The 12,970-nt window shown below is 45.5% G+C and overlaps 1 protein-coding gene across 1 annotated transcript in view; it reads left to right on the top strand.

Annotated features, from left to right (window-relative positions):
• Positions 1-12,970, top strand: part of ZNF341 (zinc finger protein 341) — a 48,346-nt gene that overhangs the window by 10,387 nt on the left and 24,989 nt on the right. Inside the window, 4 exon segments of the mRNA XM_047771293.1 lie at positions 2,254-2,403; positions 4,393-4,644; positions 10,380-10,575; positions 12,066-12,156. Of these exon segments, the coding sequence (XP_047627249.1) occupies positions 2,254-2,403; positions 4,393-4,644; positions 10,380-10,575; positions 12,066-12,156 (689 nt within the window).

Genomic DNA, 12,970 nt, shown 5'->3' with positions numbered 1-12,970 from the left:
TTCTTGGGATGGAGGCTCAGAGGAATTAAAGGGGGCTGGGCATGTCCCAGGGCACCAGGTCACGGGGTCAGATTTCCCTCTGGCTTCCTCATGTCTCCTTATTCCTTTAAAATGTTTTCTTCACCCATTGTATAAACATAACCTCTGCCGTAAAAATAAAAGCATTCACCCTCAGATGCATTGAAGCTTCTCAAGTTGCCACAGATATCGTCTAACACAAAATATAGTCATTTAAAAAAATTTTATTTATTGAAGTATAGTTGATTTACAATGTTCTGTTAATTTCTGCTGTACAACAAAGTGACTCAGTTTTAAATATATACATGCATATAAATATATATATATTCTTTTTCATATTCTTTTCCATTGTGGTTTATCACAGGATACTGAATATAGTTCCTTGTGCTATATAATAGGACCTTGTTTATCCATCCTATGTATATACTAGTTTGCATCTGATAATCCCAAACTCTCAATCCTTCCCTCCCGCACACCCCTTGGCAAGCACAAGTCTATTCTCCATGTCCGTGAGTCTGTTTCTATTTTGTAGATACAGAACATAGTTATTTTTCTCATTCCTTGATTATGTTTTATTAGTAGAAAATGTTCCCTTTCCTCCCCGCCCCTTTTTTTTGCCCCCGCCCCACGCCCTTTTTCTTTGTAGAGCAGCACTTGAGGCTTTTGGAAGTTCCAAGTCAGAGCTGCAGCTGCTGGCCTATACCACAGCCATAGCAACAGCACCGCAGGATCCAAGCCTCATGTCACCTACACCACAGCTCATGGCAATACTGGATCCTTAACCCACTGAGAGAGGCCAGGGATCAAACCCTCGAACTCATGGATACTAGTCAGATTCGTTTCTGCTGAGCCATGACAGGAACTCCCCCTTTTTTTTTCAGTAGAAGAGAGGAAAAGTCCTCCATTCCTGGGCAAGGAAAAAACTTTAGAGCACATTTGGTTGGTTATGCCTAAACACGAATAATTCTGCCTAAGTAAGTTAGATGGACACGGAAATGATTTTCCATTTTTTGTCTCAGCCAAACCCTGTGACATTGTAAAAATATGTGTGAGCCGGGATCTATACTGCCTTTCCTGACCATGAAATGGGGCATGTCCCTTGGCTTAGGGCCAGGACATCTTGTTTGAACAGGGTCTCTGAGTTCAAGAGTCCTATTAGTATTGTCCCAGTAAAGAAAGGCCACAAACATGGGAGTTTCCTTGTGGTGCAGCAGGTTAAGGATCCGATGTTGTCACTGCAGCATTAAGTCACTGCTGTGGCATGGGTTTGATACCTGGCCCGGGAACTTCCACATGCCGTGGATGCAGCCAAAAAAAGAAAGCCAAGAAAGACAACAAATAAACACAACAAAACACCCTTTACATCTACTCAGAGGAATAGTCACTGCACATTTGATGTCTTATAAGGTCTGCCTTTCAGTCTTGTTGTTAAGCTGAGAGCATATTATTTACTATACTTTCACATACTAACTTAAGTCCCCATAGGAATTACGTAGTCGTATTGCTTTAGTGTTTTTTAAAAATAATAATATAGAGTTCCTGTTGTGGCTCAGTAGTAACGAACCCGACTAGTATCCATGAGGATGAGGGTTCGATCCCTAGCCTCTCTTAGTGGGTTAAGGATCTGGCATTGCCATGAGCTGTGGTATAGGTCACAGACAAGGCTCGGATCTAGAGTTGGTATGGCTATGGTGAAGGTGGCAGCTGCAGCTCCAGTTCGACCCCTAGCCTGGGAACTTCCATATGCTTCACGTGCAGCCCTAAAAAGCCAAAATAATAATAATAATATATAATGTACATGTTATATAATTTGATTTTCCATGTAATACCTTTTACTTGGTATCTGTAGTATTCTATCTATGACTATATTGCATTTTTAAATCCATCGTCCTATTGATGGACAGACATCAAGTTCATTTCCAGTTTTTCACTATTAGAAACCAAGCTATGTGGACTCCCTGTGGACAGGTTTGAGTGTTTCTCTAGAATAGAAACCAGGAGGGATAATTGCTGGGTCAGAGGGAATATCCCTTACAGGGAGGTGTGACTTGTTCTCCTCATTGGATAGATGAGGAAATAGAGGTCCAGAGAGATAAAATGACTTTCTCAGGGTCGGGGAGCAGTGGCAGAGGTGGAAATAGGATCCAGGACTGTGGGACTCCAGAACCCGCATCTTTTGTATGTCTTGCACATCTTCCTTCCGGAGCCTCAGCCACGTTCTCTCTCATTGTTCAGATCTCCACGTACATTACGGTGCCCCCGTCCCCACTGATCCAGACCCTGGTGCAGGGAAACATCTTGGTAAGCGACGACGTGCTCATGTCTGCCATGTCGGCCTTCACATCCCTGGACCAGCCCATGCCCCAGGGCCCCCCGCCTGTGCAGGTAAGGGGGTGGCCAGTTTCTCATAGGATCTTGATTACGGGTTGATTCCTGCAGATTCAGAATCTTGTAGAAAGAAGGGGGCCTGGTTTTTAAAGATAAATGGAGGAGTTCCTGCTGTGGCTCAGCGGGTATGAACCCAACTAGTATCCATGAGGATTTGGGTTCAATCCCTGGCCTCGCTCCGTGGGTTAAGGGTCCAGCGTTGCCATGAGTTGTGGTGTAGGGTGCGGACATGGCTTGGATCCCGCATTGCTGTGGCTGTGGTGTAGGCCAGCAGCTGCAGCTCCGATTGAGCCCCTAGCCTGGGAACTTCCATATGCCGAGGGTACGGCCATAAAAACAAAAACAAAAAGAAATGCACATCTATATAAATGGGTTGTGCTATATGCACTGTTCTGAGCTTGCTTTTCTTACTTTGCCTTTTGTTTAGCATCATTCTCTATCTATGCCTACAACCCTGCATCAGGATTTCTCAGAAAAATGGCTCCTTGGGATTTTCCAATAGAAAAAGGATCTCTGGTCAAACCAGCCTGGAGCGGAGCCATTTTACTTCTTCCCTCACGCTGTCCTTGGGTTTTTCCTGCAATAAAGAAATACTGTTGATTTTATTCCAAAAATTTTCCATGAACATGTTTGACTGTGGAACCCAAGGAACAGTAATTAGGGAAGGACCCTTTATGAAATACTAGTCAGCATCATCACTTTGTCACAAAGGATTCTATTCCATTCCATGTTGATGGACTTTCCTGTGTTTAGTTAGCTTTCCATGGAAGGCCATGTAGGTCATTGCTGTTTTTTGGTGCTATAAAAACTCTACTGGAAGGAGTTCCCTGGCACTTCATCAGGGCAGGTTAAGGATCCAACATTGTCACTGCAGTGGCTTGGGTCACTGCTGTGATGCTCAGGTTTGATCCCTGGCCCAGGAATTTCTGTATGTTGTGGGCATAGCCAAAGAAAACTACTGGCATAACATCCATATATGGATATCTTTGCCCATCTGCTTGATCATTTTTTTGTAGAGTCGGTTTCTAGAAGTCCAGGGCTGTGTTTCAGGGATCCATGGCCACCTGCACATTCAGTGACTTTCTAGAAAGAGTCCCAGGACTCAGGATGGTTGTGCTCACGGCTGTGATTCTTTACAGTAAAAGTGTGTACAGGAGCAGCATGGGAAAAAGACCCAGCACTGGAGTCTGGAGGAATCCAGAGTTTTTCTGAGTTTCCAGTGTCCTCCCCCTTGGGGAAGTGGAGAGAGGCTGCAGAGAGCACATGCCTCCCTTCAGCTGTGAAGGGCACGGTTTCTGCCAGGGAAGTGCACCCTAGACTCTAAGGCCAGGGCTTTCATTGGGGATTGGTCACATAGGTGCCCCGCCATAAACCAAGATTCCAGACACTCAGGAATGGAGGTGTTCACCATAGATGGCATTGTTTGTGCAAACAGTCTAGATGCATTAGTACAGCACGGGCAGTACCCTGGGGAGCAAAAGAGCCTATCAACACAGGGAAGCTGGAGTTCCCCTGGAGGCTCAGCAGGTTAAGGACATGGTGTTGTCACTGCAGCTACTCTGGTCACTGCTCTGCCTCAGGTTTGATCCCTGCCTAGGAACTTTCACATGCCACAGGTGCGGCCAAAAACAGATAAAAAAACCAGGAAACCTTCTACAAGGCAGGTTCTCAGAGGTCAGTTCAGAGCCAGTCCTTTACGCTAGCCCTTCTAGAGACCGTAGCATGAGGCCTACCATCTCATTTCTGCACAAGCTGGGCCATTTTGCTGACTATCATAGAGAAAAGGGCTGACAGCACCAGACTGATGGCTCCTCGGAATTCTCCCGTGACTGTTGCCATGCCTCCTCTCAGCCCTGTCCTCTGAGCTGCCTCTGAGTAACTGTGCTTTCCACATGGCTGACTAAGGCAATTGTTCTTCCTCACTGATAAACCAGACCGTTGGTATCAAGAAGCTAATGACACTTCAGTTTTCTCTTTTGATTTCAGAGTAGCCTGAACATGCATTCTGCGCCAAGCTACCTCACCCAGCCTCCGCCTCCTCCTCCACCCCCTCCACCGCTGCCCCCACCCCCACCCCCCCAGCCCCCACCACCCCCACCCCAGAGCCTGGGCCCCCCCGGGCGTCCCAACCCCGGCGGGAATGGCGTGGTGGAGGTGTACAGTGCCACGGCACCCCTGGCTGGGAGCGGAACGGTGGAGATCCAGGCCTTGGGAATGCAGCCCTACCCACCCCTGGAGGTGAGCAGAGGCTGGGACTTGCGGTGAAGGAGGAGAGACTTGTCAAGGTCATTGTGGGTAACCTCAACCTTTGCTGAGCACCAGCTGTGTGCCAGACGCTACTGTGACACCATGGGGGGCAAAATCAGATTGAGCCCTTATTTGTATACATGAAAAACACAAACCACGAGAAGGTGGAATGAAGTAGAGGTTGTAGTGGAAATAAAAGGTGCTCTCAGGGAGTGCTCAGGAAAGTCACAGAATACCTGCCTTTTGGGGAATGGATTCCAGAAAATTCTATGTGTGAGTGTCTCATATTTTTTAACAAGCTAGGATTATCGGTTAGCTGTGGCTGTGTAAGAAATATCCACCAAACCTCAGTGGTATATAGGAAAAAGTGTTTGTTGTTCTCATACCTGGGGTGGCCAGCTTGGCAACTGCTGACCTTGGCTGGGTTCTCCCACATGTCTGAGGTGGGCTGGCTGTCCGCTGCTCTGGGATGGTCTGGAGTGGGATAAGTTGGGTGGGGTGACCCAGCTCTGCTCCACCCACGTTTCGTTCTCCAGTAGGTTAGCCAGGCATGTATGTTCTCACCACAGCGGTGGATATTCAGTAATGCAAGCAGAAGTGCTCAAGACTTCTTGAAACTTAGGCTTTTAAGTGACACAGTGTCACTTCTGTTGGTCAGAGCAGGTTACAAGGCCAGCTTAGATTTAAGGAGTGGGGAAGTGCCACCTCTTGATGGGAAATGCCACAAGTCACACTGTAGAGGGCCTGGGTCCTGGGAGAGGTAAAGAAGGAGGTGGTTCAATCAATGACGGGCATACCTTGTTTTATTGTGCTTCACAGATACTGCATTTTTTACAAGTTGAAGGTTTGTGGCAGCCCTGTGTCAAGCAAGTCTGTTGGCACCATTTTTCCAACAGCATTTGCTAACTTCATGTCTCTGTCACATTTTGGTAATTCTTGCAATCTTTTATTTTATTTATTTTTAATTATTTTTATTTTTTTCCCATTATAGCTGACTTAGTGTTCTGTCAGTTTTCTACCGTACAGCAAGGTGACCCAGTCACACATACATATAGACATTCTTTTTTCTCACATTATCATGCTCCATCATAAGTGACTAGATATAGTTCTCAGTACTATACAGCAGGATCTCATTGCTTATCCATTCCAAAGGCAATAGATTGCATCTATTAACCCCAAATTCCCAGTCCATCCCACTCCCTCCCCCTTCCCCTAGGCAACCACAAGTCTGTTCTCCATGTCCATGGTTTTCTTTTCTGTGGAAAGGTTCATTTGTGCCGTATATTAGATTCCAGATATAAGTGATATCACATGGTATTTGTCTTTCTCTTTCTGACTTACTTCACTTAGTATGAGAGTCTCTAGTTCCATCCATGGTGTGGCAAATGGCATTTTTTTTTTTTAATGGTTCTTTTTTATGGTTGAGTAGTTTTCTATTGTGTATATATACCACATCTTCTTAATCCATTCATCTGTTGATGGACATTTAGGTTGTTTCCATGTCTTGGCTATCGTGAATAGTGCTGCAGTGAACATGGGCGCATGTGTCTTTTTCAAGGAAAATTTTGTCTGGATATATGCCCAAGAGTGGGATTGCTGGGTCATATGGTACTTCTATATTTAGTTTTCTAAGGTACCCCCATACTGTTTTTCAGTGGTTGTACCAGTTTACATTCCCACCAACAGTGCGGGAGGGTTCCCTTTTCTCCACACCCCCTCCAGCATTTGTTATTTGTTGTGGACTTATTAATGATGGCCATTCTGACTGCTGTGAGGTGGTACCTCATGGTAGTTTTGATTTGCATTTCTCTAATAACCAGTGATGTTGAGCATTCTTTCACGTGCTTGTTGGTCATCTGTATATCTTCTTTGGAGAAACATCTATTCAGGTCTTTTGCCCATTTTTCAATTGGGTTGTTGTCTTTTTTGCTCTTGAGTTGCATAAGTTGTTTGTATAGTTTAGAGATTAAGCCCTTGTCAATTGCATTGTTTGAAACTATTTTCTCCCATTCTGTAAGTTGTCTTTTTGTTTTCTTTTTATGGTTTCCTTTGCTGTGCAAAAGCTTGTCAGTTTGATTATATCCCGTTGGTTTATTTTTGCTTTTATTTCTGTTGCCTTGAGAGACTGACGTGAGAAAACATTTGTAAGGTTGATGTCAGAGAATGTTTTGCCTATGTTCTCTTCCAGGAGTTTGATGGTGTCTTGTCTTATGTTTAAGTCTTTGAGCCATTTTGAGTTTATTTTTGTGCATGGTATGAGGCTGTATTCCAGTTTCATTGATTTTCATGCAGCTGTCCAGTTTTCCCAGCACCACTTGAAGAGAGTGTCTTTTTCCCATTTTATATTCTTGCCTCCTTTGTCAAAGATTAATTGATCATGGGTGCCTGAGTTTATTTCTGGGTTCTCTGTTCTGTTCCATTGGTCCATATGTCTGTTTTGGTACCAGTACTGCAGTGTCTTGATTTCTGTGACTTTGTAATATTGCCTGAAGTCTGGGAGAATTATGCTCTTATTGGTTTTTGTTCCTCAGGATTGTTTTGGCAATTCTGTGTCTTTTGTGGTAATATTTTAAACTTTTTTTCTTTTTCTTTTCTTTTTTTTTAAAAAACAAGTGGCCGCGCTTGTGGCATATGGCAGTTCCCAAGCCAGGGGTCGAGCCGCAGCCACTGTAGAAGCAATGGTGAGTAGTTATGCTGCGAGCCACATAGGAAACCCCTTAAACTTTTTCTTGATTAATATATTTATCATGGTGATCTGTGATCTTTGATATTATTACTATGACTCACTGAAGGCTCAGATGATGGTTAAGGTGTATGTTTTTCTTTTAGTTTTAATGCTGTTGCATTGTTAACAGACTGCAGTATAGTGTAAACATAACTTTTATATGCACTGGAAAACCAAAAATTCTGTGTGACTTGCTTTATTGCAATATTCACTTTATTGCAGTGGCCTAGAACCAAACCTGCAATATCTCTGAGGTCTGCCTTTACCATGTGTACCATATTAATTCCTGGCTGAAGAGCTCTGAGCTACAAGCAGTTTACTTTCAAAGCACTAAGAGTTCAGAACCTTCCCAGACACTAGTGCTAGGGGCATGGTTATAACAGAAAAATCCTGCCTGCACTCGAGGTCACATTATCTCAGACCCACCCTAGAGTCTGGCCATACAGACGTTCCATATCTAAAGAAGACTAGACCAAGGGGAAAATTCCACCACCAGCCATGTGATGTTATAAGAGCCTGCAGGGGGATTTTCCCTAGCTTGCAGAATAAAGGAAGGCCTCTGTTGAATTAAAAACAAAAATTACAGAGTTTTCTTGTGGCACAGCAAGTTAAGGACCCAGAGTTGTCACTGCAACAGCTCGGGTTGTTTCTGTGGTGCGGATTTGATCCCTGACCCAGAAACTTCCATATGCTGTGGGTGTGGCCCCCCAAAAATAAAGTCAGTGAGATGCTGAGAGGATGATAGTGGCCTCATAGGCAGAGGGGTCAGCATAGGGGGAACTGCCATTGTTTAATTTGCATGTAGGTGAGGGTGCTCTTTGAGGGCAGGACCTGAATCTGTTTTTGTTTTTTTTGTCTTTTTAGAGCTGCACCTGCAGCATATGGAAGTTCCCAGGCTAGGGGTTGAATCAGAGCTGTAGCTGCTGGCCTGTGCCTCAGCATCTTGGGATCCAAGCCACGTCTGCAACACATACCACAGCTCACAGCAATGCCAGATCCTTGGCCTACTGAGCAAGGCTAGGAAATGAACCCACGTGCTCATGGATGCTAGTTGGGTTCATTACCGCTGAGCCACAATGGGAACCAAGCCTGAGTTATCTTTGATTTTGCATCCTTAGTACCTAGCAGAGTACCTGGCCTGTGGTTCACCTATAGCAGGTATCTGAAATAGGGTTCTCTGACCTCAGTTTCCTCTTCTCTAGAATGGGAACTCCCCTTGCAGAGCTGTGAGGCTAATGAAAACTAACCCAGTGACAGTCACATAATTGCTCAGTAATGACTTGAAAGATGGGTGAATTCACTCATTGTGACAAATATTTATTGAGTGCCGTATTAGTCAGAAAAATTGAAACCATTCTAGGTATTTCTGGCCGAAGGTTTTATTACAGGAAGTTAGTTGCTTATGAAGCTGTTGCAAGGGCTGGAGGGGCAAAAATCAGGATTAGTGAGCACCACTGCTTTGCAGGGTGACTATTGTCAATTGGCCCTTAGGGCCAGGACACTGCTGCTACAGGTGAGGAAACTGTAGGATTCTGTTGCTGAGGTTCCAGCTGCCCTGCTGTCCTTGGGGCTGGTGGTCAGGAGGAGAATGTCGGGTTCAGCCAGCCACTCCAATACTCATGTCTGCAAACAGGCCTGTCTCATACTACGACTGCTGGAGGAAAACAGTTTCTGCCTCCCTTTGCCTTCCAAATCAGCAGGTGCTTCTCATGGGCAGAACTTAATCTTTGTTCAGAACTATGCTGGTGGAGTTCCCGTTGTGGCTCAGTGGAAGTGAATCTGACTAGTCTCCATGAGGATGCAGGTTCGATCCCTGGCCTCTCTCAGTGGGTTAAGGATCTGCCATTGCTGTGAGCTGCAGTTGCAGATGCAGCTTGGATCTGGCATTGCTGTGGCGTAGGCTACCGATTCGATCCTTAGTCTGGGAACCCCCATATGCTTAAAGTGCAGCCCTAAAAAGACCAAAAAAAAAAAAAAAAAGAACCATGCTGGCAAAGGAGCTTGGGAATATGGTTCTAAGCTTCCCACCCCTGCGTTTCAGGGAGAGCATGGATGGGTATAGGAACAGTGTCAAAGGCCAATAGCCAAGTCTGGGCAGAAGCACCTGCTAGTGCCATATCAGTGCCCAATACCTACAGAAATGAATTCATTCATTCAGCAAATATTTATTGAGTACCCATGCTGTGCCAAGTAGTGCTCTAAGTCTCTGCCTTCATAGAACTAATAGACTAGATAAGTAAGTAGAATGCATAATTTATTAGATAATAATAATTCTAAGGAGAAAAATAAAGCAGAGAAGGATAGGAGGAGGAAGTTTGGATAGGCTAGCCCAGGAAGACCAATGGATGATGAATAGATGAAGGAATAAATGGATTTTTCACAATGCCCCAGTGTTCTGATACAAGCTTAGTGGTCCCTGAGTTTGAGTGGCTCAGAGTTCATTTGGTAATTTCTTTAGGCTTCAGTGTCAATTCTTAGCTGAGGGATGCCTGCTGGTGTGGCCACGGGCGGAGTTGGTTAAGAAGTAGAATTGCTGGCGAGGACATAGACTCTTCTGACTTCCTTGTTCTCCTGTGCAAGCAAATTACTACTAATAACAATAATAATGGCAGTCACAACAGCTATTGTTAACTGGGTACTTACTGTATGCCAGGCATTTCTAAGCTCTTGTTAACTCATTTAGTCCCCATAACAACCCAGTGAGAGGGTTACTATGATTAGCACCATTTTACAGAATGGAAACTGAGACAAAAATTAAAAGACTCGTCCAACGCCACTTAAATGCTAAGTGGCAGAGTCAGGGTTTGAACCTAGGCAGCCTGGCTCGAAATCTGCTTCTAGCTTGCCGGCTTCTTGAAGTTCTAAGGGGTCTTGAGAGTAACTGGGGTAACTGAGCCAGCCGGGGGAGTAAGGATAGTGATATAGGTGGGAGGTGGCTGGAGCAGCCCTGCCCTGTCCTTCCCTTCCCAGGGCACTCTTCCTGACTGTGCTGTCCTTCTAGGTGCCAAACCAGTGTGTGGAGGCTCCAGTATACCCCACCCCCCAGGTATATAGCCCTGGCAAACAAGGATTCAAACCGAAAGGACCAAACCCTACTGCCCCCATGACCAGCGCCACCGGGGGCACAGTGGCCACCTTTGACTCCCCACCATCACTGAAGACCCGACGGACCAAAGGTTCCAGTGGACTCCCAGAAGGTGGGCCCATAGGCTGCTTAGTTCCTGTCTTCCCTTTTGTGATCCTTAGGATTAAGATTGGTTGGATATAATGGAAAATACAAAATAAAAGTGACTTCAAAATGATAGAATTTTGTTGTTCTATGCAAAACAATTCCAGAGGCAGGGAATCTAGAGATCATGTACCTATATGGTCAACAGGCACCCACATTTCTTCTGTCTTTCTTCTCTGCCAACCCTGAAACATGGCTTGTGTTATCAGGTGCCTCATCATATAAGATGGCTGCTGGAGTACCAGTCATCAATTTCATATTCCAGATACTAGGAAGGATAAAAGAAGTGCCTCCCAGCTCCTAGAAGTTCTATATGATGCTTTTGCTTATATCTCATTGGTCAAAATGTAGTCACATGACCAATCTAGCTACAGAGGAAGCTGGGAAATGGTGCTTTTAGACAGAAACATTGATGTTCCCATTACGTAGGAGATTTGTGAAGAAAGAAGAGAGGAGTGGATATTAGGCAGGCAAGCAACGATGACTGCTACCTCTTGGGATATGTCTGCTACCTCTATGGGATATGAGATTGGGATCAATATCAGAAAGTGGTGGTAGTTGGGAAAGGCAGAGAAATTGAGAATTTTTCAAGGGCTTTCAATCAACCTTCCTTCCTTTCACAAATGTGCTGAGCATCTATGTATCAGGCTTGATGTCAAACACTGGGAATCTAACATCATGGGTCATGATTTCCTTATCCTTAATTATTCACAGTTTGATGGGAGAGACAGACAAGAAATGAATAAATATTTATGGGTCATTCCAGGAAGGAGATTAACTATATTTGAGAATACTGGGGAGCTGCTGGAAAATGATTCTACCTATCCATCTGGGGATGAGAAGGAAACAGTCTTGTAACTATCTGAGGGATAAGCGTTTTAGGTAAGGGTGAACAGCAGGCACAAATACCCTGAGGTAGGACCATATTTGAAGCCTTTCAAGGTTAGAAAGGAGTTGGAGTTCTCCTGTGGTGCAGTAGGTTAAGGATCCAGCATTGTCACTGCAGTGGCTTGGGTTGGTACTGCGGTGTGGGTTCAGTCCCTGGCCTGGGAGCTTCCACATGCTGTGGGCGTGGCAAAAAAAAGGAAAAGAAAAAAATGTTAGCAAGGAGTTCACTGCAGCTGGATGGTAAGAATGATGAGGTTGATAGGAAGAAGAGGATTCAGAGCCCTATGGGCCACAACAGAGAGGTTGGATTTTAGCCTAGGGCAGAAGGGAGCTTTGAGGGGTTTGCCCAAGCATGTCCTGGGCTTTCCTGTCCAGGGCACTGTGAGACACCCTCCTGTGCTTCTTCCTCTGCCTGTCCATGGGTGTAGACATCTCAGGGTATGGCCCCAGGTCCTAGGGGTAGAATGGCTGTAAGTTGCCCTTTTTACCTTCAGTCGTGCCCCCAACCTCATCATTCCTCTCTTTATCTTTTCTTTTCTTTCTTTTTTTTTTTTTTTTTTTTTTGGTCAGCTTCAGGGAAGCCGAAGGCTCAGAAACTCAAGTGCTCATATTGTGATAAGTCATTCACCAAAAACTTCGACCTGCAGCAGCACATCCGCAGGTACCCAGGCGTGGTGGGGCAGGTGGCTCCTGGGCAGCCCTGGCTGGGGATAGGGCATGGGATGGAATGGGGCGGAGGGGAGGCTTCACAGCAGAAGCCAGGCGCCTTTCTCAGCTCCCTAGCCTGGGTGGTGACCAAGGCCCCATCTGGTCACAGACCTTCAGTCCAGCTCAGGATGATTTTCCCTTTTCTTTCTCAGGAGCAGTGGGAAGGATCTGTGGGGCCTGCCTACTGTGATGGGGAAGGTCCAGGTGGGGTGAGGAGGGGGGAGGGAATTTGCTTGAATGGATAGGGGCTTTGCAGGTGGGTGGCGTGCCTCAGCCCTCACTTCTGCAGAAAGGGCTGACCTCGAGGACAGCCATGCTCTGTGAATATGCCTCCACAAGCTCTCTGCTCACTCAGGACTAACCATGATGCCCCTTGTCCCAAGAACATGCAAGAATCGCCTCTGGGCCTGAGGTTTTCCACCGTGACGTGGAGGTATAGACTTGCTCAGTGTTTCCCACAGAATATGGTACTTTGGGACATGAGACGATTTTAGGTGGGTTTGGGGTATGGTGTTGAAAAGTTCTGAAAGACATAGTGAGAAAATTATTCTTTTTTTCAGCTTCTTGCCCTTGCAGTCAAAGGAGAAAGCCTCCATTCGGTGTATTGTCTTTGATGCCGCTCATGTACTTGCTCATCTTTTATAACGAGAGAGAGAGGGAGAGAGAATGAGCGCCTGAGATTCCAGCCATGGCTCACAGCAGCTTCTCTCTAGATCAGGCTTAATAGCCGGTTGACATGTTTTAGATCACATCACTCTTGTCTGTAG

The sequence above is a fragment of the Phacochoerus africanus genome, chromosome 3, assembly GCF_016906955.1.
Source record: "Phacochoerus africanus isolate WHEZ1 chromosome 3, ROS_Pafr_v1, whole genome shotgun sequence".
Classification (NCBI taxonomy): Eukaryota; Metazoa; Chordata; class Mammalia; order Artiodactyla; family Suidae; genus Phacochoerus; species Phacochoerus africanus.
This window is presented reverse-complemented; position numbering and strand designations above follow the sequence as displayed.